General features: G+C 39.5%; 1 protein-coding gene and 1 long non-coding RNA gene across 4 annotated transcripts in view; one reads left to right on the top strand and one right to left on the bottom strand.

Moving 5' to 3' along the window:
• LOC120096584 (uncharacterized) overlaps window positions 1-9,256 on the bottom strand; it is a 47,366-nt gene extending 38,110 nt beyond the window's left edge. For both annotated transcript variants that reach the window (XR_005493193.2, XR_005493195.2), the window contains exon 1: window positions 8,576-9,256. This is a non-coding gene — a long non-coding RNA (uncharacterized LOC120096584). The remainder of the gene's footprint in view (window positions 1-8,575) is intronic.
• Window positions 1,939-20,165, top strand: LOC134481833 (mucin-5AC-like). Of its 2 annotated transcripts, none has more exons than XM_063273816.1 (4): window positions 1,939-2,054; window positions 10,486-10,541; window positions 12,439-12,508; window positions 17,920-20,165. In XM_063273816.1, exons 3-4 carry the CDS (start codon window positions 12,455-12,457, stop codon window positions 19,501-19,503), a joined length of 1,638 nt encoding a protein of 545 aa, XP_063129886.1. In that variant the 5' UTR covers window positions 1,939-2,054; window positions 10,486-10,541; window positions 12,439-12,454; the 3' UTR covers window positions 19,504-20,165. The 2 variants fall into 2 exon arrangements, with proteins under 2 accessions (XP_063129886.1, XP_063129885.1); XM_063273815.1 differs by lacking the exon at window positions 1,939-2,054 and adding an exon at window positions 9,870-9,936.
• The last annotated feature ends 937 nt before the right edge of the window (window positions 20,166-21,102 follow it).

Genomic DNA, 21,102 nt, shown 5'->3' with positions numbered 1-21,102 from the left:
ATATTATCATTGTAGTGATGTGTCTTTAGTGCTAAGAACAGAGCCCACCCCCCCCCGGAAAATATGTTAAATGTTTTCAATAAATGAATAAATGAAGGTTATCAATGATGAACATATAAAATGTAAAGCTAAACAAACATCTTCCTTACAAATCATTTTGTTTTGAGACAGAATCCCTCTAGACAGCCCTGACCGTGTGGGAACTCAACGTGTAAACTAAGCTGGCCTGCAACACACAAAGATCCAACTCCCTCTACTTCCTAAATACTGGGATTAAAACCTATATATTCAGTTAGCCTTCAACAATATGCACAACTTCATTAAGACACCTTTTTTTTGTGTGTCTTCCCTATCTCATAGAAAATTTATTTTTACACTTTAGACCTAGTGAAACTCAGTGTAAACTTTGAAACTCAATGTTGTGAAGTGACAACAAAAATAATTTCATGGTTAAGAGTCACCATGAAGGGGGCTGGGGATTTAGCTCAGTGGTAGAGCGCTTACCTAGGAAGCGCAAGGCCCTGGGTTCGGTCCCCAGCTCCGGAAAAAAAAAAAAAAAAAAAAAAGAGTCACCATGAAGAACTGTGTTAAGGGGTTGTAGCACTAGGAATGTTGAGAGCAATTGCTTTAGAATTTAGAGGGAGGCAGCAGACTTGTCAGACTGAATCAGACAGCAGAAAACAGCAATCATCAGTTAGCCACGCCAAAACTTCATTAGCATAGAAAAATTTCTTCATCCCCCTCCCCCAGCCCAATGCAAGTCCTGTTTGTTCCATGTCAACAAAGGGCTCTCTGCTCACATGTGAGCATCCAAAACCAAACCTTGTATCTGCCAGATTCATGTCATATTTCACTGTAACTGAAAAGACAACTAGTTACCTGCAAATTACAGCTGAGAGGTGAAATTAGTGGTTTCAACTATCCAACAGTCATTGTCTGCAATCTAGGGCAAAGAAAGGCTACTGTATCATTTGCACCAAACTTACCCATTCTTACTGATGAATGATAGTCTCTAAGATATGCAAAATTGTACAAATCACACTAACAGAAAACTTCTGACAAGGACCATAGGTGTTCAACCAACAGCAGATATCCTTGGTAAGCACTACAGTCCCCGGCTCTTTAATGTATTATCAGCAGTGTTGTGTCCAAAGTAAATCCCCTGATGCTTGACACAACTAATTCAATAGGTACTGTATCTCAGACTTCCAATGCTACATCCAAGGCACCAGAAACACCAGAAACACTATCACCACTATGCCATTTGTATATATGGCATATGCACACACACACACACACACACACACACCACACACACACACACACACACACACCACACATCCTCAGAGCCTGTTTCTCCTGCAACCACCCCACATTCACAGCAGCTTCAGCAGTACCTGCATTAGAATTCATGCATCAGGGAACTGCCGCTTCATTCCACAACTTGCTCAAATGCAGGGCTAACTCTACATGCTCTTATTTCTACTGCTGTGTCTGATTCTAACAGAGAGGACTTAGAAACTGATACAATCACAGTAGACACCATCACCCAGTAAGCCACAGATGACCTCTCCACTCAAACTGCCCCTGCAAATGTGTAACTTTAACATATTTCATTAGGTTTAGTAGAAATTTGTTATTTTAAATGGCAAATATTTTGAGGGCTGGTATTCTGTTTACTGCTGAACACGATGGCTTTTCTTTCTTACCAAGTTGGCCAGGGTAAGCCTTAGAGGAGTACACCTCTGAGTATATCTATCTCTATCAATGATTTCCTCATCACGACTCTGGCCATGTGACTGGGCTAGTTCCTTGATGTATTTATGTAATACAATAGCACTGTTGGGAAGAGCTAAAGGTCAGGGAGGTAGAGCCTAATTATAGAAAGGAAACCACTTGGGTTTAAGACCTTGGGTGCTAATTTCTTTTTCCTTAGCCTCATCCTCTATTTCCATATCTCTGCTTCCTAGCCACGTAACATAAGCTACTCCATTCTACCACTTGCTCCCTTTCATGAAGGACTGACATCTGAATCTGTGAGCTAAATTTCTCAGGTAATTTCCCACATATTGTCTCAATGCCAAGAAAAGTTCCCAATATAAAAAACTAGTACCAAAGGCCTGGGTCATGCTGTGACTAAACTCAACTTAATATATGAGGTCTGGCTGAACCCCTAATGAAAGGATTGTTGGGGGGAGGGCAGTAATGGGGGGAGGATGGGGAGGGGAACACCCATATAGAAGGGGAGGGGGAGGGGTTAGGGGGATGTTGGCCTGGAAACTGGGAAAGGTAATAACAATTGAAATGTAAACAAGAAATACCCAATTTAATAAAGATGGAGAAAAAATATATGAGGTCTGGGCCTTTGAAACAGATTTGCAGGAAAGACTTAAAAATATGGAGAAATAGTTAGGAAAACCCTAGAATACAGAAAACACAAGTTCATAGTGACTTGGAGATTTCAGAAGAGCAGAAGGCCAATCGAAATATAAACAGTGAAGGCCAGACCTATAAGGTTTCAAGCAAGAAGAGGGAGGGTACTGGGAGGGTGCTGTAGTCCATGCCTAGCACATCGTAGCAAAAGTGTGTCTACATTTTTTTTCACCAGTGTTGAGAGTGTGTGGGAGGATTTCTTGGAAGCCTACTTTAAAGATGACAAACTAAGTTTGCGAAAGAAATCTCAGGCAAAATAGCATTGAATCTGAGGCAGGGTTGTCACTGGCTGGTTTACTGTGAGAATCACAAATAAAGAGCAGAGAGAAGAGTTTGAAGATAGTGTGGTTTGTCCAAAAAAGAGGAAGGACATTTAACGTCACAGGCAAAGAAAGCCCAATTGTTAGAAAGATATGTAGCATTAAAAAGAAGCCAAGTACAGGAAAAATCCCTCAACAGAACACCAATGGCTCAGGCACTAGGGTCAAGAATTAATAATGGAGCATCATAAAACTAAAAAGCTTCTGTAAGGCAAAGGACATTGTCAATAGGACAAAACAGCAACCTACAGATTGGGAAAAAGATCTTCACTAACCCTACATCTGTCAGAGGGCTAACATCCAAAATATATAAGAAAATCAAGAAGTTAGACTCCAAAAAAACAAATAACCTAATTTAAAAATGGGGTACAGGACTCAACAGAGAATTCTCAACAGAGGAATCTTGGATGGTTGAGAAGCACTAAAAGAAAGGTTCAACACCCTTAGTCATCAGGGAGATGCAAGTCAAAATGATAGGTGGGAAATTCCACCTCACACCAATTAGAACAGCTAAGATCAAAAACTCAGGTGACACCATATGCTAGTAAAGATATGGTGAAAGAAGGACAGTCCTCCATTGCAACCTTGTAAAAACTACTCTAGAAATCAACCTGGTGGTTTCTCTGAAAATTAGAAATAGTTCTACCTCAAGACCTAGCTATACCACTTCTGGGCATATACCCAAAAGGTGCTCCACCATCCCACAAGGACACGCGCTCATAGCAGTTTTATTAGTGATAGCCAGAAACTGGAAGCAATCCAGATGTCCCTCAACCAAAAGATGGATACAGAAAATGTGGAACATTTACAGAATGGAGTAGTATTTAGCTATTAGAACAAGGATATCATGAATTTTGCAGGCAAATGGATGGAACTACCCTAAGTCAGATAAACCAGTCCCAAATGGACATGCATGGTATGTACTTACTGATATGTGGATATTAACCAAAAAGTTCAGAATACCCATGATATACCCCATAGGCCCAAAGAAGTTAAAGAAGAAAAGCCCAAGTGAGGATGCTTGAATCCCACTTAGAAAGGGGAACAAAACAGTCACAGGAGGCAGAGGGAGGGAGGGACCGGGATGGGTGAAGAGAGGGATAGGGGAATAGGGGGCCAAGATCAGGCGTGGAGAGAGACAGGAATGAGCCACAGAGGGCAAAGAGAATGAATGGAAATATGCAGCTTCCAGGGACCTGGGACTGGGGATTCTCTAAGAAGTCCCAGAGACCCGGATGAGGGAAGTTCCCAGAAGTCAATGCAGGCGTCTTTAGCAGAAGTGCCCAAAAGTTAAGATATGAACCTGAAGAGACTACCTCCAATAGCCAGACAGGACCCCCACTGGAGGGATGGGGACTGATGTGTTCGTAAAAAGATGAAGAGAATGAGGATATATTTTATGGATGAGTGGTGAGGTATAGGGGAGGGGGTTCCTCCGTGGGCCCATGATAAGGCATGATGAGGTCCCTTCCCCGTGAGGGACCAGCCACAGAATGGTATAATATAGAGTTTATTCAAGGCATGGGGAAGGGAGTCAAGAGAGTGGTAGAAGCAGAGAAAGGCAGAGAGAGAGAGAGAGAGAGAGAGAGAGAAGGGGAGGGGAGGGAGGGGAGGGGAGGGGAGGGGAGGGGAGGGAGGGGAGGGGAGGGGAGGGGAGGGGAGGGGAGGGGAGGGGAGGGGAGGGGAGAGATGGGGAGGGGAGAGATGGGGAGGGAAGCAAAGGGAAGGGAAGGAGAGGCCTGCCATGAGTACATAGAGAGAGGGGAAGGGAATAGGGATGGAGGGGGAAGGGGCAAGAGGACAGAGAGGGAGCAAGAAGGCAAGAGCAAGAGAGACAGAGAAAGAAAGGAACAAGCAGCCCCTTTTATAGTGAGTCAGGCATACCTGGCTGTTGACAGGTAACTGTCAGGCAGAGCTTAGACAAAATGCTTACAGGGACACCAACACACCTACAAAAATTTTGACCCAAAATTAGTCCTGTCTAAAAAGAAATTCAGAGACAAAGACAGAGCAGAGATTGAAGGAATGGATGGCTAACGGTTGACCAGCCTATTTTGAGACCCATCCCATGAGCAGGGAATCCCTCACACTACTAATGATGCTATGCTATGGTTGAGGACAGGAGCCTAGGATAGTAGTCCTCAGAAAGGCAAACATTGGATGAAAGTCAGAGACCTCTGTGGAAGAGTTAGGGCAAGGATTGAGACCCACAAGGAGAAAACAACCCCACAGGAAGACCAACAGTATCAACTAACCATTGGGAGCTCCCAAAGACTGCGCCACTAACCAAAGAGCATACGTGGGCTGATCTGAGGCCCCTGATAATATGTAGGAGAGGGCTGTCATGTCTGTCCTCCATGGGAGAGGATGCACCTGATCATGCAGAGCCTGATGCACCAAGGCAACCGGGAGAAGGGATCTGGTTGTCAGCTGCCCTCTCAGAGGCAAAGGGGATGGGGGAGGAACTCTGCAAAGGGAAGTGGAGGCAGCTTTGTGATGTAAATAAGTTAAATAAATAGCCAAGTACCTTCCACTGGGACAACAGAAAAGATTCATTGAAGGCATCTTAGGAATTTACTACCCATCTCAGGCATTAAGGGTTCAAATAAAACACTCATTTGAAACACCCCCCAGCCCCCACCTTGAAAGAGAGCTCCTCCTACTGGGACACATCAAGAAGTATTTTCTGAGGTTCCTTCATCCAGACATTCAGAGCCACTCTCTAGCTAACAAATAGAATTGGCTGGTAACTCTAGCACTGTTCATGTAATGTTACTGTTTTGGAAAGAAGCAAAGATCACTTTACTAGAAAATGAAGGAAGCTGTTTCCTGAACCTCCTGGGAAAGCAGAAAATCATTGTCTTCACCCTTCATTAAGGAAATTTCTCTTTGCAACACAAACCACTAAAGGAAACAACAACCAATCAAAATGCAGAGTTGTATAAGGCAGTCACTGTGGGTGCAACTCCAGTCGCAATGGGTGAATCTACAAAATATTCCCTCAAGAAACCTTGTGGAAGAAGCAGTGGAAAGACTATGAGAGCCGGAGGATCAGGGAGTTTGCTGTGAAATTGTGTCTACTAGTAATGTCAGAAGATACACCCAGAGTCTCGACATTTCTGCCCAAACATGAGCTAAACGACAGGGAACAGAGCTCACCAATTCGTTATCCCACATCAAATGCTCAACTCTGAAAACATAGACAAGTAACAGTATACAGACGAAACAAGTCAGATTTAGGAATATATGAGTATATACATGTACATAAACGCTTGCAGTAACAATTAATGAATAAAAACGTCATGAGTTTGAAAAAGAGCAAGAGGGGTACATGGAAGGGGTCGCGGGAAGGATTGTAGTTATTATATTCTCAAAAGTAGGAAATGAATGTTAAAATGTTTAAGGGGCACTGGGCAGGGGTCCATAAATACTTTGATCTTTACCAAACAGATTGCTATTCAAATGCAGTGGAAAGGGCATCCTAGTCCCCGGAGATGCATATGTTTAAACATTAACCAGAAATTGAAGATCTCTCACTTTGGCCTCTGCCATATCGGAATGACTCTTGGCGTCCAGGGCAAAGATGATGGCTAGAGTCTAGGAAGGGTAGTGAGAAGAGAGAAATGGAGAAAGATTGGACAGGGAACATTTAGTTAGTTAGAAAAAAAGTCTGGTAAGCTGCTATGAATTAGTTCAGCTACAGACTGGCATAATGTAGTTTAAGAGAGAGAGAGAGAGAGAGAGAGAGAGAGAGAGAGAGAGAGAGAGAGAGAGAGAGAGAGAGAGAGAGATATTCCAAGATAAAAGCCCGAGTATGGGCCTTGAGAGCTTGTTTGGAGGTTCTAACAGGGAGCACAGCTACTACTATACCCTCAACCAAAGACCGGTCCTCCTCTATTCCTGGAGGGCTATCTTCGACCAAGCGTGCAGCTTCAAGAGGGAAGCACACGGAGCGGTGAGGGAGGAAGGGGGCACCCGCCTAGTCAGTCAGAACGGCCAAATCAACACTGGTAATCAATGGGGTGACAGATGTTGCAGCCAGATCACCCTCGCATCTATCAACCACAGGGTACACATGGAGGGACCCATGACTCCAGCCACATATGTAGCAGAGGATGGCATTGTCTGGCATCAGTAGGAGAAGCCCTTGGTCCTATGAAGGCTAAATGCCCCAGTGTAAGCGAATGCCAGGGTGTTGAGGAGGGAGTGGGTGGGTGCCAATGGGAGAACCTTCATAGAAGCAGGGAGTTGGAGAAGAGGGTATGGGAGGTAGGGAAAGGGGATAACATTTGAAATGTAAATACATAAAATATCCAATTAAAAAAGCCTGAGTGTGGCTCAGTAGTAGAGTGCTTGCATAGCATGTTCAATCTGAAAAACCTACAGAGAAAAAGCATGGTGAATTAAGAGGTGGTTAGGGTTAAGTTGATTTAAATATCATACAATATATACGTGTATCAAAAGATCACCTGGCACCTAAAGAATAGATACAGTTCTTATATTAACAGATGTGTTTCTTATTTTCATCATTGGCCACACTATGATTACTAAAATAATAAATTGCAGTTACTTTGCTGTATGAAAGTTTTAACCCTTGGGATAAAATTTAACAACACATAATCTAAATATTTCTAATATCTAAGCCAAACCACTTTGCTTTAGTACTTCAGAAACAACACTGATATGTTTACATGTTCAAATTCTGATTCAACTCTTAATTCTGCATCAAATGACATATTAAAACTGCTAGAAGAAAGATGTTTCTCTGAATCTCAGAAATATTATAATCCAAAGCATGATTGTGGTGACACACCAAGTTCAGCAACGGTGAGCGAAGAGACAGGATTCTCAGACAGCAGTGAATGCAAAAGGGATTTCTTATTTTGGAATTTAATCCATTCTGTTAGTGGATAAAATTATTTTCTAGCATTTCAATATGTATTTATGTTATAATATAAATATCTAGATATTCAGCACATATACTTATTCTTTAAATGAATCTGAATCAACACATTCTTCTTTCTGAAGAGGAAAGTTCTTTCTGAACGGCTCACCTACTCTTCGAAGTCGACCTAAAATTGTAGGTTCAACTTCTCCAATCACTTTTATTCTTTCTTCAACAATATATGTCATATATTTATCTTTCCTTTAAACTCTACTATTCCGTTGTTTCCAATGCCTGTTTTTCTAAACATGGTGTTTGGGAACCTGTTGGCAAGCTGTTCTAAAATGTTCTTCTCTGGTTATCAGATATTAAACTGCACAGCAATATCATTCCCATTGTTGTTATATTTGAAGCTGTTTAATTTTTCACATGATCTTGACTAATAGGTTTGAGTTAGTGTTTTCCATGTAAATAATATGTTAATAATTCCGTGATATATTTTTGTTAACAACAAACTAGATTTATTTTCCTAAAGCTTTCTGAATATTCTTGAAATCACATTGATGAATGCATGATTAATTTTAATATAAACATTAAGCCTGTAATATGATAAGGTGCTACATAAAGAGTTTCTTCATGAAATTGTCAACTATAAACTCAAATGAGGAATATGTCACCAAAGTCCTTAGCTTCCAACATCCTCTCTCCTATTCCAACATTCAGTCAAAATGAGAACCATGAACCTAAAATAACACTGGCTTTAGAGATATCATTTGATTGGTCTAAGAGAAAAGGGAGGTAAATTTTATTATGACTGAAATCAGTGGAACCGTCATAATTATATGTAATTTTTCTCACTTGCAAATTCTTACCTCAATTCTCAGGAAAGACAACACAGCTTATACACGCTTTATTAGAGTGCTTATCAAACACATACCCAGTGATTCAAGTGTAGCCAAACTCTGTCTTCCAACCTCCACACAGTCCTTGAAGAACAAGATAATGGGAAAATTTTATCCAAGAGAAATAGCTGAGTGGAAGCACACACACTTGCTGTGTAAAGTGGAAATGCCCTTGTTTGTCCTCCATTGCTTCCCCTCCTCAACAAATCCATCCACAGTCACCCAATGCAGAAATGAGTCCTATTTCTTAATCCATAGTGAAGGGTATAATAAATATCTGTTGAATAACTAGATTTCCTTCTAAATCTAATAATAATGAAATTGAATGTTATGTTTAATATATATAACAAATATTATTAGGAAAATTAAATGTGCAAATAAACTAAATTTTAAAATAACAAGTATAATAATGGCATTTAATTTTACAACATATTTCCATAAACCTTTTCTTTTGGTTTTGCAGGTAACTAGCACAAGGGTGATAAGAAAAAAGAGTATTTAAAAATGAATTTAGGTTATAGAATAATTAAAACAATATGTGTAAGGGCTAGCACAAAGCTTCCTGATTCTGGGGCTGGTGTTCATATAATATAATATAATATAATATAATATAATATAATATAATATAGTAGTTTAATATAATATTGTTTTACAAAAGCTATTATACTATTTCTCAGTTACAGATAAAAATCATATATATTTTCATATACATCGTAACAGCAATTGAATAATGATTCAGAAAACAGAATAGTAATTATTTAATATACACGCTTAAATTTTGGGATTATCTGTAACTTTTAATTCTCTAAAACAAACACTTTGGATTTAAAAGCTTAACCATGTATTTGTACCAATGGAGAAGAGACTACATACTCTTAGGATGTTATTTTTAACAATGATCTCTTCATTTATATTATACTTCAGAAAACTGAAACAAACTACATAAATGTAACTGATCAAGTTTAGAATCTTTAACAACAATTAAAAATGTCTAGAACAATAATAAACAATAATAAATTAAACTAACCAATGAACATAAAGGCCTTTGTGCTAATTTATGATGTTAATGATCATGTTTATTCTTATGACTTCCAACAAAAATATAGATAAGAAAGTTTGTAGTGTTTCTGGAAGAAAAAAATTTAAACAGCAAATGATTCAAGGATAAGCTGATTAATACACACACACACACACACACACACACACACACACACACACACACTAATTTTTCCTAGACTCTACTCTGCACCATAGCCAATAGATGGAAAGTAGGAGGGACATAGGGAAGGCAGGCTTGCTTTATTAGAGACAAGACTCCATTGGTTCTTCATCTGAAGACATCCAATTGTTGGAACTGGATGAACTCAAAGTAAACCAAGGAGTTTACTGCACCAAGGTAACTGTATAAACAGTTCTAGTTCTTCTAGGACACCTTCAATGCAGAACATGCTTTCTTTGACTAATGTCTGTTTTCTAACCAAGATGAAGCTGGGGGCATTAATGAGTTCAATTCTAGACAGTCTTAACTAAAGGGGAAATTATACTATTGGACATTGTCATAGAAAACAGTACCCAGAATCTATCAAAGAAAAAAAAAAGAAAATCTTTGAAAGAAACTCAGAATTTAAAAAATGTATGAAGCCAGAATGAGGAATGGAGGCACTGCTGCTAAAGATTAGAGAATCTCTTTGACATCAAACCAAATTAGCTCACTTGATTGGGTCTGAACCAATATATAGGCAAAGCCTTACTGAAGTGATTGTGATAGGATATCTGAAAGAGTTAGAGAAAGAAAATATCATGAACACACACACACACACACACACACACACACACACACACACATGCTTGAATACACACAGTGAGGCATAAATGAGTATTATCAGGTAATTGTTAAAAATTCCTTTAAAGCCACTTATAGACTTTTTTATTTTTTCATCTATAGAATAAACATCAATGGGAAGCAACAAAAACTTTTAACTTGGAAACTAGAATAATCAGGTTTGTATTTTCTACTTTATACAAATATTAATTGCACAAAGTAATTTTTATGACATTTCCATAAATATGTATGTGTATATGATATGATGTACTTTGATTATATTCCTTCCTTTGAGTACTTTGTTGTTATTCTTCCTGCCCTCACTGGTCCCCTTCCTATTCCCAAAGAATTTCTCTATTATTTTCATGTCATTTTTTTCAATCCTAATTTCACATGTGAGTGGAAACTTGATATTTGTCTTTCTGAATCTGATTTACTTAGCGTGATACTCACCAACTTCTTCATTTCCCTACAAATGCCTTAGTGCGTTCTCCTTTCTGCTGAATACGAACCTATTGTGTATCTGTATCCCATTTTCTTTAGCTACTCACCCATTGCTTGGCGTTTGGGGTGATCCCATAACAGAAGAGTAAACAGGGGTGTGCAGGTATTTCTACTGTATCCTGTATGCAGACTAAGAGTCCAGAAGTTGTATAGCTGAATCACATTAATTAATGTAAATTAGATCAGGTACTATCAGGGGTAGTATGGAGATTCCTCAAAAATTAAAACCAATTTTACATTTCATAAAATTCACTGTGGCTATCATATCAGTTGAAAGTAGGACTCTGGGTGAGTTCAGAAAGAGTCTTGTTAATCGTGAGAATAAAGGTACCTATAATGTAGGGGCATTGTATCATTTTTTCTAACACCAATGCCTCCCCTTAGAGTGCGTAGTAAATATTAGGGAATCAAAGTATTTGCTGAATTACATAATGGCTCACATGACCAGTAAACTCTTTTCTTTAGGTTCATCTCTTACACTAAGGGCAGGGAAGCCGAGGGCCCAAAACTGTGCTCACATGCCTCATACTACCTGAGGTAAAGCTACACCAAGATAGACATAGATACAGACTGCTCTCATACCTCATTCCCATTTTCCATTTACTAAATTCTAATGCCTGTTGCTGTGCATATACATGCAAGGAATGTGACATTGTAGAGGGAGACACTGGACAGCTGTATACATTCCATCATATACCTCTCAGTGTTAGGAAGAAACAAATCCTTAGAAATTAGACTAGCACAATCAGAAATAGATGTGATTCTTCAGTACCTTTCAGTGAGAAGTGTATATCATTCAACATGAGTTTTCAGCACACAAATATTGGATAATGACATAAAACGTTTTCAGGAAATTATATAGAGGAACCTAAAGAAGAAAACTTATGTATTGAGGAAAATAAAAGGTTAAATAACTTAAAAGAGTTTCTTGATTTTACAAGTCTGTCCTGACATAAAACATGGAGTACCATGCCATATGCCACACGCCACACATAGTCCTCCAAGCGAAGTTAAATGAAACTGAATTCAGAGGTTAATAGTACATCAGATGAGAGTTATCCATGAGCTCATTGAAAAGAATGACGGTGTCTTTAAAACATGTGTGTGAAACAAACTCAACAGTGCTTTTGTAGACTTTTTGTCCCCTTTTTGCTTTTGCTTTTGTTTTGTGTTATCGTTCTTTTTTCTCTCATATATTTGGTTTCTCCTTTTTTTTTATGTTTCTGTGGGGTTTTTGTGTGTATTTACAGTTTCTTGTCATTTGATTGTGGAATTTTGTTGGTGGTTGATTTTTGGAGAGAGAAAAAGAACATAAGGTTGTGCATACAATGGTGAGGAAATCTGGGAAGAATTGAGAAAGAAAAAAACATAATGAAAATATATTGTATGATAAAATTATTTCAATAAGAGAAACATGTGCTTAAATTTCACAACTATTTATAATCCAACTCAAGGAGAAAAAAAGTACTTGTTCTTAAACTGTCCCCCTTTTAAAATCACTGGGAGGGACTTTAAAGTCATCATAGCCTTGTCAAGAACCTGGCATACATTTTTCTGATTTTTGCCCCTAAGGTGTTAAAAAGACAGGATGAAGACTTTGATTCTACCAGGACTCATTTTGGCCTTCGCCATTTGCTTCCAGGTAAGTTCCCAGTCTCTTGAAAAACCATAACAACTGCCTAAAATTAAAGGCTATGTAAAATTAGGGTTGGGTTAAAAGTAAGATGATGGCATTGTTAGAAGCCAGGATAGATTAACACAAGATAAAAAGGAACAAGAACAGTTTTTCTTCCAACGTTCATGGGCATTAGTCTATTTGAAAACATGTGGTAGCGCTCACCTGCAGCAGATGAATCCCAGGTAGCAGGAGGACCGCAAGTTCAAGAATAGCCTAGGCATCAAGTGTGACCCTGTCACAGAATGTCTGAATGAATAAATAAACAAACAAATAAATAAATAATCAACTGGACTTTGGAAGGGGAGAGCTAAATAAAGGGAGAGATAGAAGGAGAAAAAAGAAGTTAGAGTATGGAAAAGCAGACTGTTGTGTGAGGAGAAGGAATGAGAGAAAATACTCTGAATAAACATAGAAGATATGGAATTAAATTTACAAAGGAAATGTGAAGTCTCCTTAATGTCCACACCATGCTCCTCAGTAGCCACGTCCTGCTCCTTAGTGCCCCTGCTGGGCCAGCATCTCCAGGTGAAGCAAGTTCTCTTCTGAATTGCACCATCTGTTTCTGCTATCTGCATCCTTAGGATAAAAAGCTACAAAGTATTTTCCCATTTAAGACAAAGGTGATTTAAGACAAGGGGAATAGCCCCTTCAACCAATGTCTTCAATTGACCCTAGATAAAGAGAAATCATGATGATTATAAGCTCTCACTTTCAACTCATCTGAAACATGACTTGTAAAAGTAGATTTTGATCTTGATGCTCTGAGTGAAACTGTGCTTTCGATTTTATGCCTTTCTGTTTACTGCTGTTCTTTCACAGGGTTGGTAGAGGGCTTTCTGTTCCGATTTAATTGGAAAATATTCCTTTGTTCCTTATGCTCCCCTTTGGAAACATTTTTAGAATTACAGTTGGTCTTTACATATTGTCAATTTTACTCAACTATAATTTATTACAAAATTTTTTCCACAGCAGTCAATAACCCCCAGAGAAAGCTGCTTTTGACAGTAGAACTTGGATGTTTAGGTCTTGGATTTTTTTTCCTTCTATTGAAAGTAATTTTTCTTATATACTATATCCTGATTAAGGTTTCCCTTCCTTCTCCTCCAGTTCCTCCCCACCTTGGCTCTCATCCTAATCTAACCCCTCTCTATTTCTTGTTAGAAAACAGACATCTAAGGGATAATAACACATCAGAATAGTACAAAGCAAACAGAAGGAAAAGAGCCTAGGAAAAAAAGCACAAAAAACAAATATAAATGCAGAAACCTACACATTCACACACTCAGAAAGCTCATAAAAACACTAAACTGGAAGCCGTAATATATACATACAAAGGACCTGTAAGGTGAAAACACAAAAACCATTGATGCATAAATGAAACAAAATTAAATTAAAATTAGATTTAAGATATTTAAAAAGTAAAACCTTGACATTATGAGACAGGGAACTGTAAAAAATGACATTGAGTTCTTTCATTATGAGCCACCTACTCCTAGGCATGCACTCTACCCCTAAGAGTAGGTTGTTTACCCAATAAAGATCCCTTAGAGAAAACTAAAATTTCATTTGCAAGTAGTTTTCAACTAGAGATAATCTATGGGTTAGAGATAATGGCATGTGTCTACTTCTCCTCTCAGCTCTAGGAGCCAACCTGATGCTGATCCATGTAGGCCCTATGCATGCTACCTCAGTCTCTATGAATTCTTGTATGTCAAACTTATTCTGTGTAATAGGCCTTGTTTCTTTGGTGTCCTTTCTGCGGGATTCTCTGAGCCCTGAGGAGAGGGATTTCATAGAGACATCTTGTTTAAGGCTGAGTGTTAGGAGGTCTTTGACTCTCTCTGTACAATGTCTGAGTGTGGATCTCTGTATTTGTCCCCATCAATTCCCCATCTTCCATGAGGAAGCTTCTCTGATGATGGCTAAGCAAAGCACCAATCTATGAGTAGAGCAGAAGACATTAGGAGTCATTTGATTGCTGTGGTTTTTAGAAGAACAGAGTTGTTCAGGTTTTCCCTTGGTCCCTAGGCTCTCTAGTCTCAGGTTCTCAGTCATATAAGCAGCCTTGGGGGTGGGCTCCACCTCATGGAGTGAGCCTGAATTCAAATTAATTATTGGTTAATCACTCTCCTCACAAGCTTCATGCCATCTTGTTCACATATCTTACAGGCAGGACACTATTATAAATCAAATGATTTGTGTAGCTAGGCTGGCGTTTATGTTTCCGTCTTGCTGGCATACCTTTCTGTAACAAAGATGAGAGAACACAGCATTATGAAGTTAGACAGAAGCTCAGCTTCCCCACTTTCAATATGTAACGTAGGTGAGGTTTCACGTCAGTTCGTGAAGAGCAACCTACACCCTTGGCAACAGTCTGAGTTGCCTAATACCATATTTGACTTCCTGGGGCTGGGATACCTTCCTCAGAATGATTTTGTCTAGCTCCATTCGATTACTTTCAAATTTACTGATTTCATTTTTTTAAGAGCTAAGTAATATCTCGGTATGTAAATAAATATACTACAGTTCTTTACAGGTTCTCCTGTTGAGGGACATCTAAGTTGTTTTCAAATTCTGGCTATTATGAATAGAGCAGCAAAGAACATGGTGTCAGTGGGAGGATGAAGCAACCTTCAGGTATATGCCCAACAGTAGTATAGCTTGATGTTGAAGTAGATCAATTCCCATCTTCCTGAGGAACTCATTGCTGAGGAACTCCTGGGGAACACTGATTTCCATAGCGGCTGTAAAAGTTTGCTGTTCCACCAGCAGTGGAGGACTGGTCCATTTATTCCACATCCTCATCAGCATGAACTGTCATTTGTTTTATTGATCTTAGATACTCTTATAAGATGAAAGCTCAAAGTAGTTTGATTTGCATTTCTCTGAAGGCTAAGGATATCAAAATTTCTTAAGTGTTTCTCAGCCATTTGAGTTTCCTCTTTTGAGAATTCTGTGTTTAGATCTGTACCCCAGTTTTTAATTGATATCTAGTTTTCTTAATTTTTGTTTTTTGCTTTTTAGTTCTGTATATGTTTTGGATAATAACCTCTATCAAATGTGTAGTTAGCAAAAATCTGTCCCTTTCTGTAGGTTGCTGCTTTGTCCTAATGATAGTTTCCTTTGCTGTACAAAAGCTTTTCAGTTTCATGAGGTCCCATTAGTAAATGTTGCTTTTAGTGCCAGCACTAACCACACTGTGTTCAGGATGTATTTTCCTGTGCCAATGAATTCAAGGCTATTCCTTACATTCTTTTCTGTAAGGTTCAGTTTATCTGTTTTTGTGTTGAGATCTTTAATCAATTTAGAGTTGTGAACATTATGAATGGTGATAAGTATGGATCTATTCATATTCTTGTACATACAGCCATCCAGTTTGACCAGCACCATTTGTTATAGATAATATCTCTTTCCCAGTGTGTGTTTCTGGCTTCTTTATCAAAAATAAAGGGTGTCAATAGTATGTGGATTTATGTCTAGGTCTTTGATTTGATTCCATTGGTCAATATATCTGCTTTTGTGCCAAGGCCATGCTGTTTTTATTACTATAGCTCTGTAGTATAATCTGAGGTCAAGAATGGAGACACTTCCAACAGCCCTTTTTATTATTCAACTTATCTGCTTCACTAACCTACTTGCTTCTCTGTCAGGTTTAACTTGAGGCTTCCTAGGAAATGTTTGCTGAAGTTGGAGTCTGGAATAATAGGATAAGTAGGAAGGAAGGTTGGAGGAAATCTATGTGATCCACTAGAGAGAAGGGCATCGAGGAAGGGGAGGCCACAGCAGATGATCTTCTACAGAGCTGGGGATAAGATTGGGGGATTGAATTTGGAAGAGAGAAAGAAGGGGTAAAGAGGTGCCATTTGACTACTTCTTTTCCTGGCTAGAGTGGGGCTGCAGGGAATGCCTGCTGAACTTGGAAGCTGAGATAAAACAATGAGTAGGGGGAGGGAAGTTTGGAAAGTAAGATCTGTGTGATTGACGGGAGGCAGGGGCTGAGAGGAAGAGGAGGCTGCAGCAGGTGATCTGCTGTAGAGCTGGGATGAGACTTGGGAGTTGGATTTGAAGGACCGGAATGAGAAGTGAAGATTTAGAGTTATCCTATCTGCTTTCCAAGCAGGAGTGTTCAGGCTTCTTTCTAGTGTCTGAATACAGACATCTGTATTATTAGGGCAGAGATATGAAGAGATTTTATGCATTTTAACTTTCTTGGTTAAACAGATTTCTTCCTTTCTGTAAAATTTATAAAAACAGTCTGTACAGTCTGTCTTGAAGGCAAGAGGGGAGCTTTAAAGATTGATTCTAGAGACTAGTTGTCTATGAACTCAAATCCCATCGAAATCCCATCACGTTTTCTGAAAGCAGCCAGCTTAGCTTGGCAGGTACTGCAGGCAGGGTATGCAGTTGAGTGGCATCTACTCAGACACTAAGCTGGAGAGAAACGTTGGACTAACAGTGTCCCATGCTGTGACCTGCATGGATTGGTCCTGGAAACCTGATTGAAATAATATGGGAATGAAGAAATGGCAAACACTGCAGAAACAACAACAACAACAAAACAAAACCTACAGAAAAACTGGGATTGGGTGAGCTATGCCCATTCTCACAGAAGGCACAACCCAGAAACTCAGCAAGTTAATTATGAACAGCACTAAAAGGAAGGGTTAGATGGAGTCTGTGATAGACTATAGAAGAATAGTCTTAAGCTGTAAACATTTGTAAGGAGCAAGCTGTGGCTAATAGTTTCTGGACCAGGTTTTGCCAAGTCCATGAATAAAAAGTATCAAGGTCCTTGACATTATTCTATCCACATCAACAATACACACTCCCTCAGTGCTTTGCCTACTCCTCACAGTGCTGGCTGCTATGATTTTTACCTTGCTTCTGGTTCTACCTAACTGAAGGTGTCTAGCAATTCCATTTCTCCAAATGTTCTCTATAAGGTGAGGCTGGAGCTTCATAAGAAGTGTCAAGGAATAATGGTGAAGTAGGAGATTACTTCCAGTTCTTTTTCACCATGTAGAAACTAGTATCCCAGGGAAATCTGTTTAGTGCTGTGGCAACATGGGGAAGGATACATGTGGTGCTGTCAAACTGAGACCATTATTTTAACACTTCATTCATTTCTAGAACCACTTGAAAGTGTCAGACTTGTTTTGGAAGTTTTCATAAAGATTTTCTGAGATACTGGTAGCTGCTAATTGAACTTTATGAGGAGTGGCTCTATATGCAATACCATGTTTCAGGCTATTCTGTAGTTTTAAAAAGGCCATACCTCCTCCTAAAATGAAAGAGTAGTCCAATTCCTGAAAGGAGAATGAAATGACAACATTTATTCATTATCTCATTTGATAATATCTTCTCTTTGCCTGCAGTTCAGTGACAGTCAGAAATCATGGAAGCAGACAATAGAAAAGGCATTCAACAGTCAACCCATCCAAAAGTCAACTTCCAAGACATCACGAAGCCAATTTTCATCTACACAGCTTGACAAACAACGTTCATCCTTGTCTCATGATTCTGCCTCACTTACCAACAGATTCTCCCGAAGGGCTTCTTCATCACCCTTCAATGCTCAGAATGTAAAGACTTTATTTTCTAAAGTTAGTTCAGAGATTAAAAAAGGAGCTGACAAGTTATCTTCAAACCTTAGGAAATTAATTAGAAAGAGAAGATCTGACCGGTCCAGGCCAGTTAACAGACAGGTAAACCAACCTATGATTAGATCAGCTACTCGAATATCTAAACCTAGAATGAGATCTTCAGAAACCTTGAAAAGGACCCAGTCTAAGCCATGCAGAGAACAACCATCTAAGTTACAAAAGAAAAGACAAAAGATAAAGGAAAATTTGGCTACTAAAAGAAATCTCAAAAAAACTAAATTATCACCTAAGAGAAGGCAAACCTCATCCTTAACACAACAGTCCCGTAAGTCCAGAAAGGAAAGGCAACAGCAAAGGAAACAGCAGAGAGCCGCTAAAAAGGCTGTAAAGAAAGAGCTTAGGAAGATTAATTCCAAAGTGTCACTTCTGAAAAGGCAAACCTCATCTCTAATAAACAGGTTAGGCAAATCCAAGACCAAACACCCCAAACTCAATGAGGAGAACACACTTAAAACCTTTGAAGAAGCAAAGAGACTACTTTCCTTAGCAGAGGAAATATTCAATGCATCTATGAGGGGACAACCAATACTTACTCAGAAATTGTTGGCTTCACCTAACCCAACTATTTCTAGTACCAGTGCGAGAGCCTCTTCCACTGAGAGATCAACTTCAGCTCTGGTGATTGGCACTACTACTTTAGTACCATCAACCATTAACTCAGCAATAGAGGCTACATCCACAAATCCTTCAGAAGAATCCACACACCCAGGTACTTCCCCTAGTCCTACAACTTCCAGGGACACAGTGGTTAGGTCCACAACTCATTCAGCCTCTGCCTCTACCACTATATCTGGTTCTACCTCAGAGGGCTCAGAAACTGAAGTAAACACCGAAGATAAGACCACCACCCCAGCCATGGATGCTTCTACCACTAAAGCTGTCTCTACAACTTCAACAAACATAACTACCACACCTCCCATTACCACTACAAACACCACCTCTGTGCTTACTGGAGACAAAACAAAAACAAGTTTCACTACTCTGGGCATTGAGGCCACCACCCGTGGTAGCACACTGTCATCAACCAGTATGGCCATACCTCTTGCTCCTGCCACTACAAAAATACCCACAACTTCTGCCTTTGTTCCTGTTGGTTCTACCAGGAATGCATTACAAGGCACCACACCTGTAGCACGTTCTACTAGAAGTGTACCTATCACTGTGACAACTGTAAAAAATGTGACTAGCACATTAGTGACTACAGCTGTCACTCAAACAGCAGTGAAAACAAACAATGAAACTACAACCCAAGTGCATGTGGGAACCACTAAATCAACAATTGGCACAACCGTGTAGCTTATATGATATCACTCAGTGCTGTTACAAACGGATTCCACGATCTCAAAGACAAACTCTGTGTCTACAGTTATCACCACAGCTACTGGATCCTTAACCACAATACTTCCAAGAGCTATTGTCCCAATATCTAGAACAGATACAACCACCAGTGTGGCTATAACTTACCCCAGAAACACAAATGCTGCTGCCTATACGACCCATGTGGGTACCTCCACTTTCATGTCTGTGGCTCCCTTCCTGACCCCTAAACATGGAAATTTGGGTAAAAATTCCACCCAGGTTTCTGGAACTACAACAGCAGGAGGCCTCCCCATCAACCAGAGAAAAATAGAACTTCTGAAGAGATATCACAGCTCCACCACTGATGACCCAACTTCTCCACCTGATTTTACAACCTTAGAAATAGGCACCACAACTATAGCTAATATCACATCTGTGGAACCACTGGCCACGACATCTGGGGTTACTTCATTAACAACCATAATCCCCATAGCAGCCACCACAACCTCTACATCTTCAGTTTCAGATGTCACAATTACTGCCAGAGCCATGTGCCCATCACCCCACCACAATTGCAGTTACTCCATTAAAAGAATGATTGTTCAGCTGATGAAACCGTGGCTCCAATGGAACAGACTTTAGTCACCAAAAACACAGCCTCAGCTTAAGCTACCTCTGCTACTAATAATAGCACAGGACACCATTCCTACAACTACAGACAAAAAATTGTAAGTGGCATTAGCCCTGCATCATGGTAAAATCAATGCAAACAATCTTTTCAGACATCTCAGTGAGTGCAAATTATCTCATGCCAAGGAAATACACAAAGAAATTCAGTATGCTCTATTTGTCCTCAAACACCTTGAATCACTTCTAGTTACTATTTACATTTTACTTTACTTTTGACAAAGATTCATTATTCTGAGTTTACACACAAAGATGTAGAGGTGTAGGGTGTGTGTGTGTGTGTGTGTGTGTGTGTGTGTGTGTGTGTGTATGAGAGAGAGAGAGTGGGGGGGAGAGGAGAGAGAGAGAGAGAGAGAGAGAGAGAGAGAGAGAGAGAGAGAGAGAGAGACACTGCAGAATATGTGGTAGCAAAACAAGGCTAGAATACACAGGTTTTAATACTTTCACCAGCTATCAGAATTTAAGGAAGGTGATCTCAGAGATGGTTGAAAAGATTGTTGAACCATAATCACTTGGTTTTTGTCTTAAAAAAGTGATCACTAAGTTCAATCTACATTTCAGAAACTATACTTTGAAGACTAAAGAATGGATCAGCAAGAAAAACATTTATCTCACAAACATCAGGACTAAAATTCAGATCTCCAGCACTCATATACAAGTTAGGCAGATGTGATGGGTGACCAATAATCCCAACACCAAGGAGGCAAAGTGAGGGATCCCTGTAGCATGCTGGCTAGCTAAATTGGCAAGCTCTGAACTCAGTTGCCAGACCCCCACCTCAATATACATGGTAGAAAGCAATCAATGAAGATGACATCTAACGTCAACTATAATGTTTAATATCTACAAACACATGTACATGTGCACACATCCCTAAAATGTGGGCACACATACGTACACACACACACA

The sequence above is a fragment of the Rattus norvegicus genome, chromosome 14 (assembly GCF_036323735.1).
Source record: "Rattus norvegicus strain BN/NHsdMcwi chromosome 14, GRCr8, whole genome shotgun sequence".
Lineage (NCBI taxonomy): Eukaryota > Metazoa > Chordata > Mammalia > Rodentia > Muridae > Rattus > Rattus norvegicus.
Note: the sequence above shows the minus strand (reverse complement) of the source record. Positions and strands in the feature narration are given on the sequence as shown.

Excerpts from the sequence above, each read along its gene's own strand:
- LOC134481833 (XM_063273816.1), top strand. The coding sequence starts at position 12,455 with ATGAAGACTTTGATTCTACCAGGACTCATTTTGGCCTTCGCCATTTGC. Across the intron at positions 12,509-17,919 it reads CCTTCGCCATTTGCTTCCAG|TTCAGTGACAGTCAGAAATC; the intron begins GTAAGTTCCCAG and ends CTTTGCCTGCAG.